The sequence below is a fragment of the Rattus rattus genome, chromosome 3, assembly GCF_011064425.1.
Source record: "Rattus rattus isolate New Zealand chromosome 3, Rrattus_CSIRO_v1, whole genome shotgun sequence".
In the NCBI taxonomy this organism is placed as follows: Eukaryota; Metazoa; Chordata; class Mammalia; order Rodentia; family Muridae; genus Rattus; species Rattus rattus.
Window position 1 is genome coordinate 55927931 of NC_046156.1, and position 27220 is coordinate 55955150.

The 27220-nt window shown below is 47.2% G+C and overlaps 1 protein-coding gene across 2 annotated transcripts in view; it reads right to left on the reverse strand.

Annotated features, from left to right (window-relative positions):
• Positions 1-230: 230 nt before the first annotated feature.
• Positions 231-27220, reverse strand: part of Casq2 (calsequestrin 2) — a 57074-nt gene continuing 30084 nt past the window's right edge. The window contains exons 5-12 of one of the 2 annotated variants that reach the window (XM_032896673.1): positions 26448-26521; positions 20566-20696; positions 19235-19280; positions 14457-14465; positions 14114-14168; positions 4727-4827; positions 2507-2581; positions 231-1553 (exon numbers count right to left, since the gene is read on the reverse strand). In XM_032896673.1, the coding sequence (XP_032752564.1) occupies positions 1320-1553; positions 2507-2581; positions 4727-4827; positions 14114-14168; positions 14457-14465; positions 19235-19280; positions 20566-20696; positions 26448-26521 (725 nt within the window). In that variant the 3' untranslated portion in view covers positions 231-1319. The remainder of the gene's footprint in view (positions 1554-2506; positions 2582-4726; positions 4828-14113; positions 14169-14456; positions 14466-19234; positions 19281-20565; positions 20697-26447; positions 26522-27220) is intronic. The other variant, XM_032896672.1, reaches the window with a different exon arrangement.

The window sequence follows — 27220 nt, forward strand, 5'->3', positions numbered from 1 at the left end:
GCAAGGTCAAAGTCCAAAGATGAAGGGTAGAGACCCACAGTGGAGGTCGCTAACACTCAGGTGGTGGTTGATGGGTGTGGATGCTCTTGCCTGGAGACATGGATAGCTCTGAGAGACACAGTGACATGCTAACGTAGAAGGGCAGACAGAGGAGCGGAGACATAGAACTGGAGCCAGGCAAAACCTAACGAACTCCAAAAGACCAGAGTGGGATCATCAAGATAGCCGCGATCCTTTCAAAACATGAGTTTAATGTCCATTAGTTTATTGCTGTTCCATAAAAGGACTGCCCCAGTTTCAAAAACAACACCACACAGAGTCTTCTCCATGTTAACAGATTTCAAAAATAAATTAGAACACTTAGCGACTATCACTACCGAGCACAGTACTGCTTTCAGACAATCCAAAAGGCACTTGGGAGTTCTTTTTTTTTTTTTTTTTTTTTTTTTTCTCAGTGCCTCAGAGCATCTTGAACTCTAAATTATCGATGCCCTGGTCAACTGCAGGAGTGCTGATGAATGGGGAGAGTTAATTGACCATTGGATAGAGCGGTTTTAACTCAGAATGGGACAGCTCGCTAGCGGGACAGAGAGGGTGCATTCAGTTCCCAGCTCACTGTAGGCAGCCAGCAGGCCTGAACAGTCTCCGTCAGAAAAATGAAAAGCCTTTTAGCCTTCAGTCTCTCTCCTCACTGCTAGTGAATATATGAGGCTTGGCAATTAATGGGATGTTTATAGAGCTAAATGACCCCCACACAGCATCCTAATATTCCACAAATGATGGCAATACCCACACATCCTAGTAGCCATCCAAGGCTTGGGTCTGAGTCCACAGATGCTCTTGGTTTTGGAGCTGAATTAGATAATCATGTGGCCTTTCTGGGCTCTGATTAGAAGGTCACTCTCTGCTTGTGAACTAATAGCAAGCTGTCAGTTCTGTCACCATCTGAATCAAAGACAGTAAGTAAACTTGAGTAGAGGTGTCAGGAGATGCCCAGAGGTGCCCAGACTCCCAGAATTCCAAGACCCCTGATTGTCTAACAAAGAACAAGAGCTGTTTGTTCCTCAATAGTTAAAAGGAGTCAGCATGGGAATCTCCGCCCCCCCTCCCCCTTCTGTCCCTGCAGAGTGGGACAGCTGGGTTTGGAAAGGCATTCACGGAAATGTACCGCTCCTGCCAAGAACGGACTTGGAAAAGATGCTGGAGAAAGGAAAAGAGCTGACTAGGTGTGGGCACCACTGCTTGCTGCCCCCTTGGGCTGTCTGTATGGTACGGGGTGGTTGTGATGTCACTCTCATCATAAGCACCCGGGGCTGGAGTTAGTCATCGTCATCATCGTCATCATCACTGTCATCATTATCCTCATCAGAATTATCATCGTCATCATCGTCATCGTCATCGTCATTGTCATTATCGCCATCATCATCTTCATCTTCATTGTCATCGTCTTCAGTATTGATCTTTCCAGAAAGCACATCCTCAATCCAGTCTTCCAGCTCCTCAGCTGTGGGCAGGTCGTCATCATCTGGGATCTCCATCCAGACACTGTCAGCCTGCAGCGAGGGACAGAACAAGCCAATCAGTAAGTGGGTGGAGGCTGAGGCAGAGCAGCATTTTCTGAGACGCTGTGTTGAGTGGGCCTCCAAGTCTCTCACACCTATCAGGAATACAGACAGGTGGACAAATGGAAATGCCAAGTCGCAGAATGGTCTTTTGCAGAATTCTGTTTCAATAACAGTAAAAGAAATCTGTGTTCTACTCCCAAGATGATACATATGTCTACATACACAAAATTAATTATTAATTTTTCAAAAGTGGTTCACAAAAGTCAAGAAGCGTATAGATTGCTAGGATACTTTCTATGGAGTGAAAAGACATTGCTAATTGGTCCTATTTACAAAAGAATCTGCCTGCACTAGCTGCAGTGGGCCCTCATGATAGCTCCTTCTCCACCCTGTTCACCTCATTGAATCTACCCCATTCTGTCTTGTTGCATATCCAATGTCTAGACTGAGTCTAATTTCTTCCCACTCTGTCAGGTCACCTCACTAGCCCTTCCAACCCTCAGTTTATGAGTGCTTAAACTTCTGTCAGGAGGCTTCCCTTCTGTTATCAGGGTCACCTGATTGTAGTAGTTGACTGCTAGCATGGGCTTCTGGATGTCAATCTCTTCACCCCCATGAGGTAATGGTTGCTCTAGGCATGAGTTACCTGTGTAAGAAATCCTTGTTTTTTAGCTTGGGAAGGGGGTACAAGAGAATGTTCTTGAGTGGAAAGTCCTAGGTCAATAAGTCAGGTTGGGCTAGCTCCTTAAGCAAGGAAATGTACTCCTAGAGAAGATTGGGACTGGCTAGAGCCCAGTCTTGGACCATACTGCAAGAGTTTGGAAAAGACCCAAGAGTTCATCTTGCTTCTGTAGACTCCTGAGTGACCTTGTCCTCGGGCTTGGATAGCGGTCAACAGGGCGGCTGAGACCATCTGAGAAACCCTTGGTGAGAATACTTACATCGGTTACATTCACCACCCCAATCTGTGGCTTGAACAGGTCAATCTTGAAAGTCTTCTCCCAGTAAGCAACAAGCTGCAGCAACAAAAGGGCCAAGTTAGACAGTGGGTAGAGGGCTCTCCCTGTGGCTAAACCCACCTGCTGGCCTACCGTAGTAACCAGATAGCGACTGGTTGAATGCCTTTGAAAGAGCTGTGGACACTTAGGAGATTGAAGGCTGGCTCCAGCATTAAAGCATTTTAAAGCATTAAGTAAAAGATGTTATAGCACTAACTGTGACAACATAGACCATAAATGCTTCCACAGCTCATGGGGAGACTATCACAGAGATGACTAATGTCGATTCCCGATTTATGACTAGTTCGTTGTTAGTGTGTGTAATGAACGAGCCATTTCTCTCCACCTCTTTTTCAGTGTTCCATTCTTAAAAGCCCTTATCTGGTGCCTCCCTGCCACATGAGATGGCTGGGAAAACTCTGATCTGCTGTAGCTTGGCATAAACTCAGACACGAGCTAAATTTCTTTAGCCCAGCATGGGCTCCATCTGGACAAACCTCTGGCTAGGGCAGGCTAACTGAGCTAATGAAGTCCATAAAGCTAAGAAGATGGAGATGTTCAGGGGCAGGGGTCTCCTGGTAAATGTAGGGCCTAAAACAGACCCAGATGTTGGTGGATTTGGAAAATAGAACTGCCTGGAAACTGTTTTGCAAGAACCAAGGTAGATGTAGAACTGCCCAAAAGATGGTATCACTTAAAAGTCGGCATAATGAAACAGTCCGGGGAAACTGGGACATACCCAGCAGAAAGTAATTCAGCAGATTAATCCTGTATGCTTCTATGGCCATAGCTTTCTTATACTTGCTCAGAATTATGCCTTTGACCTCAATTACCATGGAAGTCTCTGCCTTTGGTTCACCCAACCCCTATGTGTATAGGATTCAGTGCCAGCTCTTTCTGTCCAACCAGTTTCAGAAATCAGAACCTATGTCTCTCATAGCTAGGGAACAACCAAACGTGTATAATCACCAGCACTTTGCCTTATCAGAAACAATCAATAGACCAAGCTATGACTTCACTCTGAGTCATGGTGGGGGCTTCTACATCTTCTTGGTTTCGCATCACCAGGTGTTGCCCTTTCTCCATGAGACAGGGATTATGATAGCCCCTGGTTTTAGGGCTGCTGAGGGAATGAGCTGTGAGGACATCTTCAAACAAATAACTGTAATTCAGTACCTATGTGTTAGTCTTCAAAGCACTTGAAGAAACCCAGGTTCTGCCTCATGTAACTCTGGGAATCCTGAATCTTGGTGTAACATTGACCTTGGCCAATAGAGAACATTTGTAATAGCTGAGGATGTGGCTTCTCCACTATTATCGCTGTGTTCATGCATGGCATGAATTCCATGTACTTTGTCCAAAATTAACAAAACTGGACTGGAGAGATGGCTCAGTGGTTAAGAGCACTGACTGCTCTTCCGAAGATCCTGAGTTCAATTCCCAGCAACCACACAGTGGCTCACAAACATCTGTCTGGATCATCTGATGCCCTCTTCTGGTGTGCCTGAGGACAGCTACACCGTACTCATATACATTAAATAAATAAATAATTCTTAAAGAAAAAGAATTAAGGGGTTGGGGATTTAGCTCAGTAGCAGAGCGCTTGCCTAGCAAGCACAAGGCCCTGGGTTCGGTCCCCAGCTCCGAAAAAAAGAAAAGAAAAAAAAAAAGAATTAAAGCTTTCTCAACATTGCTCATCAACACAGGCTAGCACCATGGCAGTAAAGTTCTTGTGCCTTCCATGGAGCTTGTGACAAACAAGCCAGGCATGGTGTCTGTCCTCAGGTTTATTCTTTGCTTCAAGTTCTTAATTCTGAAATTTATTCCCTAATAATTTTGGTTGCTTCTAGAGTCTCAGGGAGAGGTAGATGGAGATACAAAGGGGCCATATTGTTGGTTAAAGAAGGAATGTTTCCCCAAGAGTAGTCACCTTTTGGTATCCCAGAAGTGAGGAGAGTGGAAAGTCTGGTCACTTCAATAACCACACGAGGTTATAGGCTGTATTAAGAGTATATGCACACATCCCATATGCAGTAGCCTCTGGGCTTCCTCAAGCACCTTCAGCTATTTCAGTTTGTCCCTCATGTTTGAAGGCTTTGTGCTAAACACAAATATTTGTGGTGAAGGCCCTGATGTTTGGGGGCCCTTGGCCTGACCACTCACCAGAGGAAAGTCGTCTGGGTCAATCCACAAGATGCTCAAGTCAGGGTTGTCAGTGTTGTCCCGGGCAACCTGTTTCAGGATCTCCAGGAACTCGTAGCCATCTGAATAAGGTTGAAGAAAGTTGAGTCACCCAGCATGCACACCATTCCTCATGAGGAACCGGAGAGCATGGTTTTTCCACAAGGCTTTCTTGGCCATCTGGTATATACCCTCAATTACAGAGTGAGTCTACAAAATGAGTCAGATGAACAGCCGTAGCAGACACAACGGAGCTTTGACACAGAAAACAATGGCGACTTTAAACAAAGAAGTGGAAAGGTCACAGCGAAAGGCCCCGTTCTAAATGAAGGGTCACCTTCATTTGTTCATCAGGAGATGAAAACTGAGTAGTTTTGGTGATAAAGGTCAGTCCCAGAGCAGCGGGCGGAAGCTCTCTGCCTGTCCCCAATGATCCTGTATTTTCCAAGCATGGGTCATCCCTGGATTTCCTACAACATCTGCTTTATGAACCAAGAGCAACCTGGAATTCCCAACACCTTCAAATAGGGTCGGCATCCTTCTTGCTTCCCATTACTCCAGAAAGTTTTGGGACACACAACTTTCCCTGACCTCTGTCAGCAGCTCTCTTTGCCCCAGAGAGGAGGGCTGAATCATAGGAAAAGGAAGGACAAGCCTTCCACATGTTGAGCCTAAGCCTTGCAGCATACAGTTTTTTTCCATAAGCAAAATTTTTGAAAGAACATTCAGTAAGTGATACTGTAAACCCTGAACACATCCCCACACCCAACTAGAGCAGGGACAAGTGGTCTGATCCTGGTAGGTCCCTGGCAATAAACACACTATGTTTTGTGTGTGTGTGTGTGTGTGTGTATGTATATATGTGTGTGTGTATGTACTTGTGTGTGTATGTGATATGTGTATGTATGTATATGTATGCGTTGTGTGTGTGTGTGTGTGTGTTTGCACACATGTGAAGAACAAAGTCATGTATTTATATGTCTGCATAAAGAATCCCTGCAAGTTCAGGGAATCCAGAAGAGAACTCATACTTTGTTAAGCAATTAAATGAAGGAAAATGGAAAAATCAAGGAAGCCCTTAGCAAACCTCTAGCACTCATGCAAGAAAGTTGTGAGCCACCGACAGCCAGTGCATCTTAGAACTTGAGCAGAGGCGTGATCAAGGTAGCAAATCTGATGATGTCTTACAGGTAAGAGGAGGAGGCTGGGGTGATCTGCTCGGAACAAGGACCACAGAGCCAGCAGAGCAACAGACTTCTCAACAGATACCAGTGTGTGTCGATGACAATGATCCTATCCAGCATATCTGGGTACCAAGCTGTCTGGGTGGGGCTAGAGGACCAACTGCCAGACTGGCCCCCTCCATTCGGTAGTGTATCATTCAAGGTAGCGATTGTTAGCTTAGTTATAAATAATAGTTACAGGATAGCCTGAGAGTCGCATGGTTCAGACATGGGGAGAACAAAGGAGCAAAATTTGGGTTCTGCAAAAAAAGTGCATTCAAATCTATGTTAAACAAAAGAATTCATAAGTGGCTTAATTTCCATGTTTAAGATTGTGAAGATGTGTGTGTGTGTGTGTGTGTGTGTGTTGTATAAAAAGAATATTTTTCACGTTATAGGAAGAGCAAAGCAAACTCAAATACTATCAATTTCCAGAAGAAAATGAATATGTTTGACATTAATGGTACAGAAGCTGCATCAGGACCCAAGGACAACCTTGGGGTGTCAAGGCTAAGAAACTCTCTATGTGCACCTGCCTGTGGTTCTGGGGGTTTTCATTCACTTTTGTGTCACACTTACATACATGGCTCTTGGGACCAAATGACCTCAGTCCCAAACACTTAGACTGTCACTTAGGGCAATGTCTAAGGTTGCCTTTCCTTGTGAGTAAATGGATTGGTAATAATGATAACTACTTCTTTTAAAAATTGCTTTTACATTTACTTACCTATCTTCTGTGCATGTACACATGTGGTCTACATGGGAGGGTGTCGTATGCATGCCGCATTGTTGCTGTGTGTGTGGACACCAGAGGCTAACCTGCTGTCTCAGTTCTCTGCTTCTGTAACATGGGTCCCAAGGTTTGAACTTGGGTCAGTCAGACTGAACAGCAAATGCCTTTGTCCACTGAGCCATCTCACCTATCCCAGTAGTAGCTACGTCAGAGGAGAGTTGTACATTAAATGAATGTCTCTGAAATACAGAGTCTGGCACGGAAAGGCTCAGTCGGGAGTTTCCCTCAGGAATCTGTGCGTCTTATGTCTGAATGCAAGGGAGCAGCTGAACACTGCCATTAAGCCCAGCCATTCATTTGTTCATTCACGGGTCACCTAGATTCCAGGAGACGGTTAGATACAGTCTTAGATGCTCACAGAAAACTACCTCACAAGACAAAACGTCAGGAGGTGGTGGATCATCGGGAACATCGGGCTCCTGCTGCTTGTTCGGTGACAGCAGCCACTGTGGAGCTGAGACTCACACACTGGCTCAGTGACTGGGTACAAGCCAGGTTTAACTACTTGTAAAGCATTAGTTAGCTTGCGTGGGCACTCCTAACTCAGGCTTGCCGGCCTCCACTTTCTTCATTCCTCAGCCTTGAGGGGACCTAATTCAAAGGCTCTTTATTTACCTGGGGGCTGGAGAGATGGCTCAGTGGTTAAGAGCACTGAGTTTGATTAAGAAGTTTGATTCCCAGCACCCACATGGCAGCTCACAACGGTCTGTAACCACAGTTCCAGGGGATCGGGCACCTTCTTCTGGCCTCCAGAGCACCAGGCACACATGCATATAGACGTACAAGGCAGAACACCCAACGCATAAAACAAAAAGCAACAGTGAACAAGGCCTGAGCAACGGGAACAGTCACCATGTCTCCCTTTCTCACCAGGGGGCAGGAGCAAGAGGCTTGTTTTCCCTTTGTCAAGCATGGTGATCCCATGTTTGGGACGCCAGGAGTTAAAAGCCATTAATGATCAAGTGAATGTGTTTCCTGAATCAGTGGTCTAGATCAGAGACCTTCTTAGATGTGGCCATCTGCCTTTCAGAAGCAGTAGGCCATAATCTGAAATAAGTAGGTAGAGAAGAGGGTGCTAGCTAAAGACTTTGAGGATTGAGGTTGTCTAGCATTGACACTAGAGGTACACCCAGAGAGGTCCCCAAGGCCAGAGGGACCCAGTAACCAAGCTGGTGGAGAGCCCCAAGCTGTCGAAGAGCTAGCTCCAAGCTGGTAAAAGGCCCTGCCTGCACCCTCTCTCTCTCCCTTTTATTTCCAGAGTAGGTCCCTTTGCCCCGCCCAAAGTCTGACCCCAGAGCTGTTAATCTTAATACCCACAAAGCTCACTTTCTACACTACCTTCTTCTTTGACGGACAGAGTCTGCACTGCCACTCAGCCCGCTCTTAAGGGCATTTTTGTACTGAGCTCTTCTGAAGTAGGATGTTTGTGTTTCATCTTTGCGTTTGTCTGCATGGAAGATTTTATTGCCTTCACTTTCCAGAGAGCTGGGAGGAGGTGACTTGCTGCTGTCATCCTTGAGTAAGCAACAGAGCCAGGAATCTAACTCAGGTCTTCAATCTATACCCACAGCCATTTGCTACCCCTCCTCCCTCTGAGCTCTCGGCATTCCTACCATATTCTACCAACTTCCTTCCAGTACCTGGGATTCCCAAGCCCTCTGTGAAACTTTGTCCTCAGAGAGGTCCAGGTTAGGCAAGGGCAGAGATGTCCAGTGTGGCCTTGATGCTGGCATGAGAAGAATGCTCTTCTGACAGAGAAATTAGAGCAAAGTCCCTGCCCTGACAGGGCTGGGGGGGGTGAGGGGGGTTGGTGGGGCGGGCAGGATATGGGCAGGGTGTGGGTGGGGGTTGGTCGATGCAGTGATGCTTTAAGGAAATCTGGAGTCTCCAAGATGGCCTAAATAAAGAAGGCTGTGAGAACTGCAGTTCCTTCCCAGGCCCTAGACTGCAGGTCTGTAAGTTAGGACCCAGGGTTGAGGCGTGTGTGTCTTTGGCCAGGTTTCCCATGGCAAACAAGTGGCCTTCGGGAATCACATCGTTGTGGGAAGAGAACCCAGTCATTATCCTTTCTTGCTTCCCTGGCAGAGGCTGGTGGGAATGAGCCTGCACCAGGCCCTAGGGGACCAGTTCTAGGTCACTTGTGGCCATCTAGGGAAAGGCCCCCTTTGCAGAGGTGATTGTGTCTCAGATCAAGCCATGGCCCAGGAGCAAACCGGCCTGTCATGCTACCCACTCTGCCCTTTCTTCCCAACCTCCTCTTTGTTGCTACCTATGTTCAATCCACACCGACTGAAAGATGCCCTCCCCAACTCCACATTGTGGGCAGCTGTGAACTGAAGGGTCTGTCTGTGGTCCTGCTGTGGGGTCCTGTCATTGTCCCTGTGGCCGGAGGGTAGCTAGGCAGGCTGGAGGCCAGCTTTGCCCACCTGGGAGCTTGTCTCGAAGGATCTGGTCTTTTCCATGGGTGTGTTTTCACTGCCTCTGTGCTACAGAGCCAGGGCCAGGTTGAGACACAGAGGCAAATAAAGCAGGACCCTGGGGCCCTGTCCCCAAAAGCCCCATCGGTCTTTTGTTGTATGGAATTCTCCCAAAGCAGATTTCCATGTGAAGAATGAGAGGAAGACACAATGCCTGGAGCTCCCCATTTCAAAGAGCATCTGCTGCAGCAAGAGGGCCACTCAGAATAGAAGCCACTGTGGGATTCTGTGGCTTCGAGGATGAGCTACAGCAGGTCCTGCTGCTCCTTACCCAGCATTCTTTCTCCGCTTTGCCCTCTCCGCTCTTCAGACCCCAGAATTGGTGTGAGCAAAAAAAAAAAAAAAAAAAAAAAAAAAAAAAAAGTCAAATGATACATTTTCCCAATACAGAGGCACTTGGAGATAGTGAGAGGAATTGACCGCTGGGCTGGAGTCCCAATTCTCCTCCTCACTGTTCCTGAGATCCGGGGGAGATGTTTATACCTTCACCGTATGCATGCTTCCTCCTCTGTATCCGGGGGAATACAGAATAACTGTCCAGATCTGCAGGGTTGGTATTTTCTGGGTGTGTAAGTACCAGTCAACACCCAGCAATAATCAAATAGTGAGGTTAATATATCAAATTTAAATTTATAACGCTCCGGAAAGCACTTAGTTCTCCTATTTGAGACAATTGGTCTTCAATCCAGTTTTTGCAAGAATTCCAGGGCAGGAAAAGCTCAGGTGCAGCAGGGCTTGAAGCGTCCTTCCAGGGCCTGTTGCTAAATCTGTTCAGTGCTTGCAGACAGCAGCCATCCTCAGGCGTCTAGCTTGTTAGTGGGAATATTCCCAATGCCCTTGGAGGGTTTCCGTCCAGCGCGCGCTCATGTAGAAACGCCGAGTGGCAAACCTTTCATCAAACATTGTAAAGAAGATGTCAGCCTGATGCAGACACATCTGGGAGCAGCGAGGAAGAATCATTCATTTTCAAACCTGTCACAGAGCTCTGCTCTGAGCACAAGCAGCCTAAGAGAAGGTGCATGCAGAGAAGGTGCCCGCAACCGGCAGCCAGCAGGTACCGAAGGTCTGGGAGTGTCCTAATGTCCTTCCCAGCCAGGCCTGCCTACAGGCACAGAGATCTAAGCTCACAGCAAGAGAAGCCGACAGGTCATGCTACAGGGGCCAGAGAGTAGAAGTGGATTCTTGTCAGAGAAAACCTCCTGCTCTCAGACTTCTGCCAAGGGGGAACACAAACTCTGGCTGGAAAAGTCAGAGCTGTAAGGAGAGTTCTTGAGAGCCAGGTCACTGAAGAGACAAGTACTGCTGTCACACTTATTTCACAGTCTGCATCTAGGAACATCAGTGATCCCAAGGAGGAGGACTTGTCATGACTGGGACATTCAAGCTGCCAAGTGGTTCAGCTCTGGTCTCACTACCAGCCCTCCCCCCTTTCCCACATCCCTGCAGCAACACCACACAAGCTTGGAGCCTGCCTCCGGCTGGGCCGCTGTTAGGAAGCAGTATCAGACGACCACTGCAAACACCATCTCGCTTTCCGACCATGCCCCTGACCCTGTGATCTTGTGCACACCACTGAACCGTCTGTGTCCATCCGCTCTGTGGTTCAAATGTTGAAGGAGGGAGACACACTCGATGATCACCTGGCTGTCAGGTGTTGTCTGAGAGATGCTAAAGTCTGCCTGCCTTGTGGTTAAGGGTGTAGGCTGGAAAGCCAGACCACCCACACACCATTCCAGTGCTCCCCAGCCAGGTAACCTCCCTCCACCACAGCATCCTCTCTCAGCTTCCACATCGTAAAATGAGACTAAAAGTTAGACCTTCCGTGTTCAATTGTTGTGACAGTAATAGTCATCAAAGCCACCTTCATTGATACTCCTGGTGCGTGTGGCTGTCATAAGGGCTGGCCGCAGTGTCAACCTTGGCTTAGAGATGCTGGGCAGTGTGGTCTAATTAGTTAGTCTTTAAGACTAACTTTTCCCATCCAACACCAGAATAAACAATAACGATCACCACACATATGTCGCGGAGTGGCCTCAGGACTAACATGGCCGTCTCCTCATAGCTCTTCAACAGAGACGTTCTCTAAGAAGCATCTGCTATCCTGGAGTTACCACCTTCCTCTTTCAGAAAAATGGGTGCAGTCTGGTTAGGCCTTAACGTTGTGGGTGACCTATTAGCAAGAGGAAAGGAATCTGAGTAGCTGTTTACCGGAATGCACTCTCCAGGACTCCAACCCCGGCCTCTTGGGGCCCAAGTGTGCACACTGCTGCCCAGCAGGTGAATGTTGCCTGACCACAAAGTCAAGAAGGGGGTTGGGGAGGGGGGCTTTCATCAGAACAACTTTCAGTTACAGCCCTTGATTGCAAAGGCACCCCCTGCCACAGAAATACCATGTTCCTGACCTCGCCCCCAACCCCACCCCCAGCATTGTTCCGCTCCCCAGGGACAAGCCTCAGCTTGGGATTTGGAGAAAGGCAGAACTCCAGGGCCCAGGGGTGTTTGCACAGGGAGGAGGTGGAAGTAGTTTCAGAAGCTTGATTCATTACCACAGCAATCTCTGTCAAACAGGTTTCTGCAGCTCAGGGAGACCTCTTTGTTCTATTGTTCCAGACAGCCAGACAGGCCTCCCTGCAACCCTGGAAGGGGGCAGTGGGTGGGAAGGAAGCCCCCTGGAATCCTGCCAGCAGGCAGCTGCCAGCAGCAACTCAGATCACACAACACCAAGGATCCCATTCAGTCTGATTAAGGCCTGTGAACCTGGGGAGCTGAGGGGGGCAGATCTGTAAAAGGCAGCTGACACTACAGTAAAAACAAACCCCAAACCTAGATTCCCCACTGAGGAACAACCCCAGCTTTGCAAATCTATGAGGGGAAACCTGGCTGTTCACGGACATTTAAAAGACTAGCTCGCAGATCATTCGGTTTTGATGCAATGGAATATTACTCAATCTTAAAAACAGTCAAGTACTTATAGATATTATATAGTGAGTTTATATGTGTGTATATATATATACACATATAATACAAACTCATGTATGAGATATATACTATGTATATCATTATGTTAAAGAAAAAATGCCAGATACAAAATTCCGTACATTATATGACTCCATTTATAGGAAATATTTGGAACAGACAGCCCGATAATAAACAATTAGTGGTTGTCATCGGTAGAGCAAGTGAATGATGGGAGTGGCTCCGTGGGTGTTACTGGTAAAAGTCTGGGGTGTGGTGGCGACATCCACACAGCCTTGTGAGTTTAAAACCACTCAGATGTTATGTTTAAACAGTGACTGTTATGGTGTGTGGATTGTCTTGATTTTTTAAAAAAATTATATAATTAAGAACTGTCTGAGTACTTGCTCCACAAACGTTCACTGGGCACCTGCCCTGTCGAGCCAGTATGTGCAATCAGGTTTATACTGCTGGATGGCACAGTAGGTCCCTTCTTCACAGTGTCCTGGTATTCTTTTGGATTGAGTCAAACCTCTCCAGTTCTCAGTTCTTAGTCTCAAACTAAGACTTTTTTTTTTTTTTTTTTTTGCTGTTACTTAACTGGCTGGTTTGAAGGGTTTTAATTTTTTTAATTTTGTTTTGTTTGTTTGTTTTGTTTGTTTTGAGACAGAGCTTCATGTAGCCCAGGCTAGTCTTAGATTTGATGCATAGGTGAGGATGACCATAAAATTCTGATCCTTCTACCTCTACTGAGGTTACAGTCCTAGACTACCACACCCAGGTTTTGCATGGAACCCAGTGCTTCATGCATGCTAGGCCAGCACTGCCAGTCCTGGTCAGAATCTCTGTTGCAGCTCTTCTCTTGATACTGCCCTACAGCAACGGCTGAAGTTCCTGAAGAGCACCTTGTAATTCCACATTTCCCGGAGGGACCAGTGGTCCCCAAGCCTGATGCTCTACCATGAGTTGCCCCAGAGCAGAGCCCATGAAACCACAGGTTCTGAGGTGCTGTCTGAGCCAGCCCACGGTGGCTTTGCTGTCACAGCTGCACACCTGTCAGACCCTGGAACTCTGCTCCAACTCTTCATGAGCAGAGCCTGGCAGCTAGACTACCCTGACTGCATTCTGGATGGTTCCAGGCCTCCCACACATTCCTCCTGTGTGCACCCTCACCTACCCCCCGGGAGCCCTGTCTTGGGATCACTGTCACAGGAACCAGCACTTTGCCTCTTCCATAGTTCATTGTTCTCTCCCTTCTCTCTCCACGGTGATCATAAGCAGGAAACCAGGGGACGTTGTCCACAGTGCAAGAACAGCAACGTTACCCCTTCCACTGGTCAGGAGTCATTGGCACTCTAAAAGCAGGCTGCTTACTCTACCCTGTCCTCACTTTTTGGCAGATGTCTTTTAGGCCACCCATTCCTATGCACAGATGGCATTTTATAGAGGAACACACACCTTTATCATTGTGTTAAAATAGGATTGGTTTATGTAGGTTTGATGATAAACTGACAAATAAACATTTAATGTGAACAGAAACAACACACACACACACACACACACACACACACACACACACACACACTCTGTAAGACCGTGTGCTTGCTATGTGCTCGTTCCCAATTGAGTAGCTGAACACAATGCTACTCAAGTTCCCCAAGATAGCCTAGAACTGCTCGTGTTCCCATCCCCTCGCCAAAGCTGGGATTGCACACCCAGTTTTATGGCTTTCCTAGAAGTTCTACATTCCCTCAGCTGAGTTTACCACAGAAGACACACTCCTACCTGCCAGGTGAACACTATCTTGCAATTGAACTGGAACCGTGATGGCTTGAAAGGGTGGAGAAGTTCCTGCCAATGGTTAAGCAGATTTGGTGCAGAGTGGGAGTGGGCTGGGGTGGGGGTGGGGAACGTATCCTACCTGGGTCACTCTTCTCCGCAAAGGCCACAATGTGGATCCCATTCAAGTCGTCTTCCTGAAAGAGAAAAATATCAACGTTTCCTCTTGGGAGGAGAGAGACACAACGTATGCCAGGGGCAACAACACGAAAGGTGGCAGGGGAACAGGGACAGGGGAACAGGGACAGGGGAACAGGGACAGGGGATGGACACCCAGATACAAATGAACAGGACAGGCATACATAAAGGAAACAGATGCTGATGGGTGGTTGGTAGCAACACATGGAACTTTGATAAGGGACTCAGATCAATGGGTTTGTAAGACAAGACAACAGACATAAGAGTTAACAATAAATGTGTCTCACTCCTGTAGTCTGGTGAGTCCCGAGAGCAGTGGCAAAGGGAAAATTGGGAAGAGCATGAATCTGGCTTATCAGAGGCTCCAAGGGCGACAAAATCTCTGGAAACAACTCTATCAAATGTGACAGTTTCAAGATACTTCTACAAATGTGAGTTTTGAGGCTCCCCACCAGGAATTATCATCAGGGATGAACCAGATACAGGGACTTCTGAGTCTGGCTGGCAGATTCTAAACCCTCTGAGGGAAGTAAAGAGGCCACGGCTCAACTAGGATTTGGGTCACTGGTGTCCACACAAGAAATGAAGATGCAGCTAATGACCCTGTTTGGAGAAGTAGAGCCCTTGGAGCAAATCAGGCGCACCTCCCAATTCCCTGACACTGGGATCTGGATCATTTCCAAGGAGCCTTTCCATATCTCAACTCCAGATCAATAGAAATTCTTTAAAAAATATTTTGTTAAGATTTTTTTAAGGCGTATGAGCGTTTGCCTAGATGTATGTCTGTGCACCACGTGAGTGCATGGTATCCAAAGAGGCCCAAAGAGGGTGTTAGACCCCCTGGAGCTAGAGACGCAGGCAGCTGTGTGCGGCCTGACAGGGGTGTTGGGAGCAGAAGCCCGGTCTTCTACAAGAACAGCAAGTGTTCTTAACCACGGAGCCATCTTCTCAGCCCTCAACAGGAGCATTGCTGTGAAGGCGGGGAGCTCCATGAGAGGTTGGAATTTGGGACTCTGGTGGTTTGAGGATGTGTCCTGGGAGGGAGAGCCAGAGCAAGGAAAGCAAACCAAGGAGCGTGTCAACTGGTGAGAGCATTTCATATTTGCACACCTGGGGCAGGAAGACCGCCTTCGTGTTGATTATGATGGAGAAGGAAGAGTGAGAGAAATGTGACCCTCTCGAGACTCCACGCTATGAGATGGAGAAGCAAAGCCAAGTGCGTACTGATGGCAGCTGCCAAGAGAGAGGTATTCACCGGGAAGCCTGGTGTCATAACGGAGTCATCCTATGCGGGTGGGGACCCAACCCCCTCCCACCCCATTTCCATTTCGATTGATTTTAATGCTGCTGCAATCCTATCTAAATGCTAATTTTTCCCCTTTGAGTTTGGGATGAACAAAACCTCCAAAAATTCCAAGATAGATTAAACAGAAAATATTATTATTAAAAACAAGAGTGGGCTCTGCATTGGCCAGATTCCGTGGGGAATTGAATGTTACAGACATATATGTGCGCGCGCCAGGTTATTAAGAAAACCCAGCAGTGACCAGAAAGCGAGTCTGAGGCTCACTGTTGTACATTCGCTATTATCGCCAGACAGACTGTCCCGATCAGCTCTCATTAGGTGGTCCCGCGTCTCTGTCGCCCGCCATCAGTTGGAATTGAGCACCCACAACTCTGTGAAGCAGGCTTCATTTCTGCCTGCCCTTCCAGAGTGCACTTGGAAATTGGTTTTAGAATTAAGAATCCATATTCATTTTCTGCCAGACTGTTCCAAGTATGCCTGTCATTACTCTGAGCCAAGGTGGGCCCTAGGTGGAGCACGGTGACAGAGGGAACAGAGAGGCTCTCGGTAAGCGTCTCAGGGCTGAGGGGCATGAGCCTGTATTGGACACCTGTGGAGATTCAGGGCCTGTGCTAGGTGCTGCAATTTCCCCTCAATAAACCCATGATGCAATTACCCATGTGCAAGCCCATGAGTCAGTTGCTTAATGTGAATCAGTGTACACGGGGAGAAAGAGCGCCAAGGGCCAGGGTGTCAGCCTTCTCTGAGCCCAGAAGCCTGGGCTCTGTAGATCACCCAACTGGCCATTTGACAGTGTTGTCATGAATCATTTTTTCCCTTTCTTTTCTCGTCTTTCTTTCCTTTTCTTTTTTCCTATAAAATTTAATATAGCTTACAAAGCAATGGGTTTCAATGTGTCATGGAAATTCTCTTTTGTTCATTTTACATTTTTATTTTATTGTATTTGAGACAGGGTCTCGCCGTGTTTCTCTGGCTGACGTAGAATTCCCTATGTAGACCAGGCTGGCCTCAAACTCACAGAGATCCCCCTTCCTCTACTTCTGAGCGCTGGGATATATCACTACTTCCAACTGGAAGTTCTCTTTTGAATTGGAGTAATCCTCCCTTCTTGGCCAGATGGCAAACTCCTGGAAGAGGGCTCTATGCTTTAAAATAGCAGTCACCAAAGCGGCAGCCATGTCTACGCCCGGCCACAGGGGAACTGGTGAGCTCTGCGTGTATGTCTGTGCACCACGTGAGTGAGAAGAACTGGTAGGTTCTTCCTGAATCCTTGACTCTGAATTGCAAACGCACACTGTGTTCCTACTCAGTACTGGAAGAATCCCAGTGACTTACCAAAGCCACAGAGCAAGCACAGACCTAAGTGTGATTGGCTGGTTCTGTTTAGCCCAAAGCCCTCTGCTGGTCCATCCTGTGTGTCATTAAAAAAGGTCATAGACCGGGTAGCTTTTTAACAACAGAATCCAGGAGGCTTATGTCCCACTGCTCTGGGGGTTGGGAGGCCCTAGGCGCCCTCCTCACCAGTGAGTTCAGTGTCAGATGAGGCAATGCTTTTTTTTTTTTTTTTTTTTTTGGTCTTTTTGTCTCTCTCTCTCTCTCTCTCTCTCTCTCTCTCTCTCTCTCTCTCTCTCTCTTTGTTTGCTTGTTTTTTTGGATAGCAACTCCCTAAGTGACCCCAACTGGCTCCAAATTCACTATGTAGCCTCAAACTTATTAACCTCCTGCTGCAAGCACATGCATGATTCGTCATGCCCAACCTGGGACTTCTTTCACAAGGGCAACCCTAACTGTGATGGCTCTGTCATGGTGACCAGCGAACTTCCAAAGCCCTCATACTTGACATCATGTTTTCAAACCACGAATTTGGGTGAGATACAGACATAGTCCATGGTACCAACCCTGGATGGCACTGTTCGAATAAGCTCAGTGCTGCTGCGTGCTGTGAATGTGCATAAAGGGGGTTAAAACGAGAGGTTAAAATGGAGCCTGGCCATGCACCAGACTCCAAAGAGCAGGGCCTGTGGGACCCACTATGCTCTCCTGATTCCTCAGCTTTGTATATGTTTCTGTGTTACAATGAGTGTCCTGGCTTGGAACTGTGGATTTTATTATTATTATTATTATTATTATTATTATTATTATTATTATTGTGTGATGATGATGTGGGGAGGGGAACATGCCAAAGCATGCACATGAAGGTCAGAGAACAACCTTGTGGAGTCAGTTCTCTCCTTCCACTTTTGTGTGGGTGTTGGGGGTCCCCAGCTTCCCAGACCTGTGTAGCCATTGCCTTACCTGGCTTAGTCGCTCCCCCTGCCCTGAGGTGTTGTGCTTTGAGACCATTTCTTCTATTCAACCCTTCGTAGTTAAAACCGGCAAAGTGGCCCTCACTTTACCAACGCTCTTCTTAACACAGTGTGACAGATTCTTACTAACTTCTCCCAACCCAAAAGAGCCCAAGTCCATAAAACTCTAACTCAGTAAAAAATAGAAAATACAGCAATACCAAGGAGAAACTACTGTTACCAGCTACTTACCAGCTATGTTTCCACCATCCTTATTTTATTCTACCTCCTTCACCTCTATTGAAACTCCTCAGGCTGAATGAACAGATATAAAGAACACAAGATATAGATCCTTTACGCAATAGCATTGCCTTGGGGCTACTGGTGGAAGCCTCTTTAGTCCTGTCTTATAAATTATTCTGTAATACAATAGAGGAAGAGTCCTTCAAAAGAAACTGCCAGGGCAGGTGAGATGGCTCAGCAGGTAAAGGCCCTTGCCACCAAACAGATAACCTGAGTCTAGTCCTTGGTACCTGCATAGTGGAAGACATGAACCAACTCCTACAAGTTGTCATTTGACCACTACATCGTCACACATAGGCACCAATACCACAGTGTCAGCCTGTGGGGACATGACCACTTTAGGAAGAGATACTGGAGAAGACTTAAGACTTGGGTCCAGATAGCTTTGCACCCCAAGAACCAATGCTCATCAGTCATGTGTCCTTGAGTAGTTAACCTAGAATGGTCATGGTCTTTCTATGTGTAAAATGAGCTACAATAGTACTTGTCCTACATCGCTTTGGAAAGCTGGCTGGTCTAAGTGAAAAGACACCAGTAATGGCCTAGAAAATGTCCCACAGACTCTGGTTACTCTTGTTCATAGACACTACTTGAAGCTACAGTGGAGTGGGGTGCGTCTCCGAGCTTCGGAGTCTATGATGGTCTAGGACACGGACCTGGCAAAGGGGCTAACTTCACCACCTTCTACTGTCTTCAGTTGATACATTTTTAAAAAGCTATTGTTCATTAACCAAGCACCTCCCATATCCTGGACACTCCATCCCACTTGTCCTTACAAAAAGCCCCCACTTTAACTGGGTAGACCAAAGTCAAAAAGACCACATGCGAGATAAAGACACAAGGCTGCTCAGTGGCAAATGCTGGATTTGAACCCATGTCTCTACGACCTTGTAGACTTGAGCTTCTTCCACTAGGTTGCCCTAAGTCGCTGGTGGCACATGAGTGGAAGCCAGGAACTAAGGGAAATAAATTTGAGTAATATTACCTAGTAAGTAACACTCAGGAGGACCATACTGGATCCATGGAAACCTGGGCTTTATCTGAACATGAAGCTGTCCGTGTTCCCTAGATGTTCTCACTGCCTAGATGTCCACCCCACTCAGAAAGACGTTGTAGTCAGAGGATACCCTTCTTGAGTGGCACATGCCCCAAGATTTTGCCATTTTCTTACCCATGTTTCAAACATGTCCTCTGGGCGCAAGCGACGTAGGGTGGGTCTGAAAAACAGAGGAGTGCTCTTGAGTAGGGATCACCAAGCAGAAACTAAGCCTCAGCCTGTGCAAATAGACTTTGGTCTCTACTTGGGCCTAAGGAGTCCTGATTTCATCTCTACCCAGAAAGAAGCAGAACTTTTCCAGAGAGCTAGGCCCAAACCCATTCAGCCCAGTCACAGCCTTGTTCGATCCAAGGCACACCAAGGGTATGGGGACAGTCAGAGGGAACAGGGACAGCGCCTTCTTAGTGTTCTCTTCTCATAGATAGATAGAGACCACTCCTGAAAGCCCAGATCCAACCAAGGACAAGGAAATGGGACCAACAACAATTATTCAAACACAGAATGCCAGTTTTTGTCATCAGAATCATCCATCAAAAACGCAATAGATGTCATGTTTACCCTCCCAGTGCTGACTCTCTTCATCGACAAAGACTGTCCAGGTGTAGGGGTTGTGGTGCTTCAGGTCCAGTGAACACATTTGTCCGTGATAGGGAGGGAGGAGAGATGAGACAGTGGGCCCGCTACCATGTCCCATATTCCCAGATAGCTCTTTCCTCCAAAGCAGAGGCAGAGGACTCCAGCTGGTAGGCCAGCCCAGGCCAAGGCCTTTTGTTTGTGTAACTAGACCTTGCCACACCCATCTGTTTACACATGAGCAAGGCTGCTTATATGATCCAAGCCCAGAGCTCAACAGCTGCAACAAAGGCCATTTGCCCCCAGAACTGTGTAAATATTTACTGTGTGGTTTTTCAGTGAAAAAGTTTGAGGATCCCTTGCTAGAGATGCTTTGAGTCTTAGCACATATCCTTACCCTAGGAGTTGTCTGTAGAATGTGTGGAATTGTCCCTGGCTATATTACTTAATTACTCAGACTTATCTCACGGCTGTGACATTGGGAGAATGACAACTCCATAAGGTGGGAGAGTAGCCAAAGTTGCTCCCATAAAGCACCTGGAAAGTTGCTCCACATACAGGAAGTTGTCGTTGAAGGTATAGAGTTTCATCTGTATCTGACTCTGGCTTGGGGTGGGGGTAGGGGTGTGCACGAGAAGGAGGTAGTCTAACCCTACCTGCAAGTGTAGAGCCTTATTCAAAGTGGTAACATCCTTGATACCAGTCAATGGTTCACAAAGCCATGCTGGCCAGTTTTGTTCTACTGGGTGTCTTACTCTAGGTTGTTGCTCTTCGTGTTTCTGCATCGTCAACACCGAGAAGCTCTTTACCTGTTACCTTTTACCTGGACCTGCCACCCACCCACCCCATCCTCCACCTGTCATCTAGGGTACCTCTGATGCTCCTTCACAAACTCCACAAGCTCCTCTTCTGTGTAGGGCTTGTTAGGGATGACACTGGGCTCATCCATAAATGGCTCATAGAAGCCAACTTCGTTCATCTTCAAGGACAACTTCTTTGCCACCTGTAATAAGCAGAAATTCCATGAGCGTTCATTCAAATGCTAGCTTAGAGAAGCAGTGGCCTGTCTACCCAAGAGAGGGTGCTTGTGTGATTTGGTAATTACATGGGAGATTATGGGCAATTTTAACTTAAATGTTGAAGTATCTGGGACTCTCATTCCTTGTGGTCTGGGTTGGACTTACCTTCAATCAAAGAAAGCTCAATAGTAAAAGACTCATCTGGAGAATGAGGACCTAAGTGGGCCAAGGAGTGGTTGGAATAAAAAGTGGAGAAGGTCAGTGAATGGTTGGTTATCTTCCCTCTGCTGCGTTTGCCAGCGCTGGAGAAGTGAGCAGACAGTAAGAGAACATGATCACTGGGTGGCTTTAAAGGAGCTAATTTGAATGGAAAAGTCAATTGATGGAAACCATTAGAGTACACAGGCTCACAAAGTCAAAAGCCAATCCGTTCACCTGTCCTCTTATTGCTACTGAAGCCAAAGGGTGGAATCTACAAGGGTTCAGTCTCTGTACCACACTTGCTAGGTGTTGTGTCAGGCCCTAAGGACTGCCTAGCTGAACGAAAACTAACTCTCCTGCTTAGTGTAGGCGAGAAAGACTTCTTGGGACCTAGGGCTTTCAGTGCTAAACTCTGGATTGTTCCCAGGAAGCCAGGATGAATGGCTCACCCTATAACTAACCTCGTAGAAACTGCTCCTAGCCTGACAGATTGTCTCTCTTGGTTAAAGAGGCCACACACTAATGTGTCGCCAGGGCAGAATAGCGGCTGTGTTTGCCTGCAAAGTTGCTGAGCTCAGGACCTCTCGTTGTGACATGCTTTGAGAGGCCTGGAATTTGCAGTGCTCAATGGGAAGCCAAATGCTTTTCTCTAGCTCAGAGCCATGGTCCAAGAAAGCACAGGATGAAACAATAGCTCCCTTCAAACTGCACAGCATTGCCTAGGAGCTGACACCTTGTGGTGGCAACCACAGTGTGGTGACCCAGTAACTCAGGGGTTGGGACTAGTAGGGGAGGCATGAGTGTTAAATAAGCCCTTTCACAAGGAGGTCCACTCTGCGGAAACACTCACATCTCCAAGTACCATCACTTGCTATTAATTCTAGGTCTCTATATTCCAAAAGACACATCTTAACTCCAATATTCTATGTGGAGTTAAAGAAAACGGAGTTATAGTCAGGCTGGGCCTTGGTGGAAGCCCATAACCCCAGCATGAGGGGGTACTGAGGCAGGAGGATCACAAATTTGATATCAGATTAAACTAGAATGAGTTCAAGGCTAATTTCATTTATGAAGATCTTGTCTCAAGATAAAGAGTTAAAAGGTGGGCTGAGGAGGATGTTCGGTAGGGAAGACCTGCTTCGTCTGGTATGCGTGAGGTTCAGTCCCCGGCACGCAGAGTGAGAGAGACAGGGAGACAAATGAGACAGACGCCAGGGACAGTATTGACGCAATCTTTTGTACACCTGCCTCTGGTACAAGCTTGAAAACGTCAGACTCTGCTCTCTGGGTTCACTCTCTCACTCTCTGTTCTAAGAACAGGCTTCCAGGGAATGAGAAATGATTCCTAAGGATTCAAACTGTAATACTGTCAAGCACACGGCCCGCTGGGTGTGTGCTGGTCGCAGCTATAAAACGATTTAGGTTGCTTACGCTATGTGATCTCACTTGGATTAAACATGGTCAGAGCTACCACTCTCCTCCGTTTTACATACGAAGAACAACTTGGGTGAGCAATTCATCAGAATCACATATGGAAAGACAGGCAGGGCCGCTCTCTCCAGTTTCTCGTGTTCCAATGTCCCTTTTCTTTTGAGAATTCCCTTCTCCTTGACCATGCAAAGAAAGAAATCTACAGTTATTCTGCAAACACTGCACCGGCAGCAGACATTCTAAGGAGATGTTTCTTTTCCTATCATTTGTTCTCATTCATCCACTCCCACATCTGGGAAAGTAACTATGACCTCCTACGGGTGAGAGCTGTTCAGAACCACACGTCACACAGCACGTACAGGCCTATGTGTTCACATATACCTGTGAGCAGAGTCTCTGGTCCCCGGGCGCCACTGCCTGGGTCTGCCATGCTAAGTCTATGCATGTAAAATAGGATGCTTGAGGCCTTTCGTTGTGGCCTGAAGTAGCCTAAGTAAAGATTTCCAACAGTCTCTTGGATCTTCCCTCCCTCCCTCTCCATGGTATACCCTTCCCTTGTACTTCCTTTTCTTACAGCCGTGTATAACTGCGTCTTGGATAGCAAGACCTGAAGGAGAGTGGACGGGCTGAGGAATCCGTTCATTCAGTGTGTTGTTAGCTGGGTTTTTAGCTGGGTCTTCTGTGTGAATGGCCAGACCCTAGTAAACCCCGGCTCGTGGGTGCTGCAATTACATAATGAGGCATGCGCTCTCGGAGAGCAGACAGTTCCATAAAACAGAAAACTGCCCATGCTTTCCTTGGTTTCCTTTAGTTGGAATAAAATGGTGGCACTTTCAAGCAAACTACAAGGACAGCGAGGGTTTTCCTGGCCTTTGCACACACAGGGATTTTGAGTTCTGACTTGGCTGCAGTTTACAGGGCCTGGCCTGTGGTGGGCAATGAAGGAATCAGCTGAGCAGGGACTTGGGCTTTCTCCATGTCTGTCCTCTCCGGCAGCTCCTTCCGGAGTGACTCAGAGCTGATTAAGATCTCACTGCTCCCCAGGCAGAAGGAGCAGGGCAGGCCAGAGTGGTTCGCAATGGTTAGAGCCTGCGTCTCAGGCTCAGGCTGCAAAGGTGGACTCCAGCCTCTAGCTCACATCACCTCCTCACAGGGGCTGAGCTTCAGGGAACTCTGATCCATACCGCAGGGATCCATGCGGGTCCCTGACCTGTGTGTCCTGCAAAGTTTTCTGGGAGGAGTTTGGTTTTGTTTTAAACTCTCCATTCCTAGAGCCAAAAAGATTGCTCAGCAGTTACGAGCATCTGCTGCGGCCGCAGAGGGCTGGATGTGCTCCCAGCACCCATGTTAGCAGGCTTGCAGCTGCCTGCAGCTCCAGGTCCAAGGGGATCTGATGCCTCTGATGTCTGTGGGGCCCTGCCCCCCCACATAATAAAAAAAAAAACCTAAATCAGATTCCTGTGCCCTGTCACAACTCTAAAAGACCAAAAAATTTAATTTCTTTATTATATTTGTGTGTGTGTGTGTGTGTGTGTGTGTGTGTGTGTGTGTGTGTGTGTGTGTGTATACGGAGGTAAGAGGACAACTTAGGAGAGTTAGTCCTTCTATCCAGTGTGGGTTCCCAGGATTGAGTCAGGTTCTCAGTCTTGGCAGCAAACACCTTTACAGCAGAGCCATTTTGTTGGCCCACACCAAGACTTTTAAAAGCTCATTAGAGGAACCAAGATCTATTGACTGCAGTTGAGAACTACTGACTTTCAAATCTACACCAGCGGCCATGTCCTCTCTCCCTCTTTACAGCTCGCCTCTTGATTCGTCACTGGGTTTTTATTAATTTTCTGCTCTTTCACTTTCTCTCTCACATTAAACTCTCCAAGGCCAAACATATGTCTTGCTGTTGTGTTTTGAGAGCCAAGAAGTCACTCAGTAAATGCTTGCTGAATGAATGATGAATCCATTGAATCCGTGAAAGGGAGGGAGAGAGAGAGAGAGAAGGGGAGAGGGTGGGGGAGAGGGAGGGGAGGGGAGGGGGAGGAAGAGGGACCACTGTGTTGAATGTTTTCTTAATGTGTGAAAACTGGACCCAAACTGTGTTCCTAACAGTGGTGGCTTCTACCCAGGCCTTTTAATGTCCACAATAGCTTCAAGTCTTTTTTTTTTCTTAAAGTTTAGGTTTTCAACCTTCAGTTATTTGGGGATTTTTCTCTCCTTGGCCAAATGCCCTTGTTGCCGCTGACAGGACTATCTTCTGCTTCTCCGGTTTTATCGCCTTTTTTCTGTTCTTCAGCACTTTCGCCCCCTGCTGGGCATTGCTGAGACTGCAGCCGTGCCTTCTGAATCCACGGGGCACCACCATCTGCAGGATGCAAGTCTCGGGTGGCATTAGGCTGGTCCATAGGGAGGTGCAGAGATGGCCTTTCTCTTTTCAAAGGGTGCAAGCCGCACGAGGCCATATTTGCGATTTTAATTGTCAGCAAAGCATCTTTGAGGTTCCCTGGCGCCCCCATCCACAGCCGCAGGCATAGAGGCACACTCTGGGTAGATTCGAAGTTACTTCTACAAACAAATGCTACCTGAACTCCGAACAGCGTGTCGCTCAGAAGACTATGGCCCTGGTGATTAGCTGAGCCCACCTGCCCAGCGTTCTAGCTTTTGTCCCTTCAGATGAAGCCTCTTTTTACACTTTTACAGATTACACTGGGTTGCATCAGGCCCCTGCTATGCAACTGTTTAATCTTTCCACACTTCACTGCCCTCCCTGCCTCTCAATGCCCCCTCCCCTGAATCCCCTTCTGTTTTCAGCCTCTAATTTCATGTCACGTGTACTACAGGGTTTTAAATGTACCTACAGAACAGAATAAAATACAGAACGCATGCACTAGAGAAAACATGATAACCGTGTTCTTTAGACTGACGCCATTCACTCCAGGTGATGCCTGCCAATTGTGTCTCATTTTCCTGCAAAGAACTTAACTTCACCCTTCTTTATGACTGAAAAAAAAAGTTTATTGTGTGTATATATCACTTTATTGATTTGATATGTCTAGATGTTTTGCACATCACTTCTGAGCCTATTTCCTGGAGAGGCCAGAAGACGGCATCGGAAGTCCCTGGAACTGGAGTTACAGATAACTGTGATCCACTTTATGGGTGCTGGGACTTGAACCTGGGTCCTTTGGAAGATGGGCCAGTACTCGTAACTGCCAGACTATCCCTCCAGCCACACGGCTTCTTTAGTTGCTTCTCTGTTTATTGACATTTGGATTGATTCCATTAGATTAGTTCTTTTCATTCCAACAGGGTCTCAAGTGACCAGGCTGGCCTTGAACTCCCTATGTTGCTGAGGATGACCGTCAGTGTGCTGCTTATGCAGTGTTGGAGATCAAACCTAGGGCTTGGTTGATGTTAGGCAAGTGCTATACCAAACTCTTAACCTACAATCTCAGAGTCACCCCTGGCTCAGTAAACCCAGAGGCCATGATGAATCCAATTCCGGCTTCTGCACTCATCCTGGCCTAATACCTGTCTAGACCCCTCCCCCTGGGCCTCGATGTCTTTTTACTGGCAGCAGTTCTTCTAGCCAGCTGACATCTACTGCATGGCCACCCTCTAGCCACACACCCCACCTGCAGCTTCCTGCTCTGAGCACAGCTGTGCAGAACAGAGTCGTTCATGTCCGTCAGGACTCAGATAACATCCAGTCTTCCCAGTCACTGACTGTGTGACTCAATTGAATGCATTTGTCACTCCTTGCTTTGGTTATTCCCTCTATGCCCTGAGAATACTTCCCCCTTTTATGGACCTTCCAGAGGATGGGATTGGCCCCTCCCCTCAGTAAGTGCTTGAGAGATGATCGTTATCACCGTCAATTCTAAACCTCAACCAAGTAGGGCAAACTTCCTTTGACTTTTGATTGTATTGGAATCATTAGTTAGCCCTTCCTTTTGGATTCTGGGCTAGAAGACAGGGACCATATTCTCAGAAGTGGTTTCCCAACGTCTTCTAACTTCTGGACAAAGAGGTAAAGGAGGAGGGTGGGGAGTTCAAACCCTGACTGTCCGTGTTGTCGAACGTGTTCAAATGGGGTTTTCGTAGGTACTCACCCCCTTGTCAAAGGTGGCAAAGAACTTGATGTACGGCTGGAAGTGTGCAGCTGCCTCTTGGAACGCTTTGTAATCTAGGAGGGAAGGGAGAAACGTTTGTAAGAGGCAAACCGCACACTGGGAGAGAACGGAGTTAGACAGCTATTTAATACCAGTTAAGGAGTAGTTGGAGTTGCAATTGACTCGTGTTCAGTGACCCAAGAAGAGCCTCCCTCTGCCACAGGTTTGTGGAAAGAAAGCAGGACATACAGGAAACTGAAGAAAAGGCAGAAAAAATACACAGACGCCCCCCCCCAAAACACAAACGCATGGGATTAAAATTGCTCCTACTGAAGTCACAGTCTGCATAGATGAACCCCAAGTAGAAAGGAAACTCACCACACTGTGTTTACAACGAAGAGAAAAACACTGCCCCATATAGTGCTTTAAGCTTCTCCAAAGGACGGCTCCTGGTTTTCTGGTTTGCTTATTTTTTTCTAGTTTTCTTATGTTTGCTTTTCCTTTTTTAAAAAGCAGTTTAGTTTTACAGCATAGCCCTCCTCTCTATCCTCCATCTCCTACATTCTGTCTGTCCCCTTTCCCACCATGTTCCCAAGCCCTGGGGTATGAGGCAGTGGACTGTGCCACCAGACAGAAAAATGGGTAATGTCCAGCAGATTCAGGAACCCCTGCAAATCTCATAATTGAGAATGGTAGGTGTTTTAATCTGCTCCTGATCAGGTTCCTGTCCTGGAACATGTGACCATGACACTTCACTGAGAGGACTGTGACAA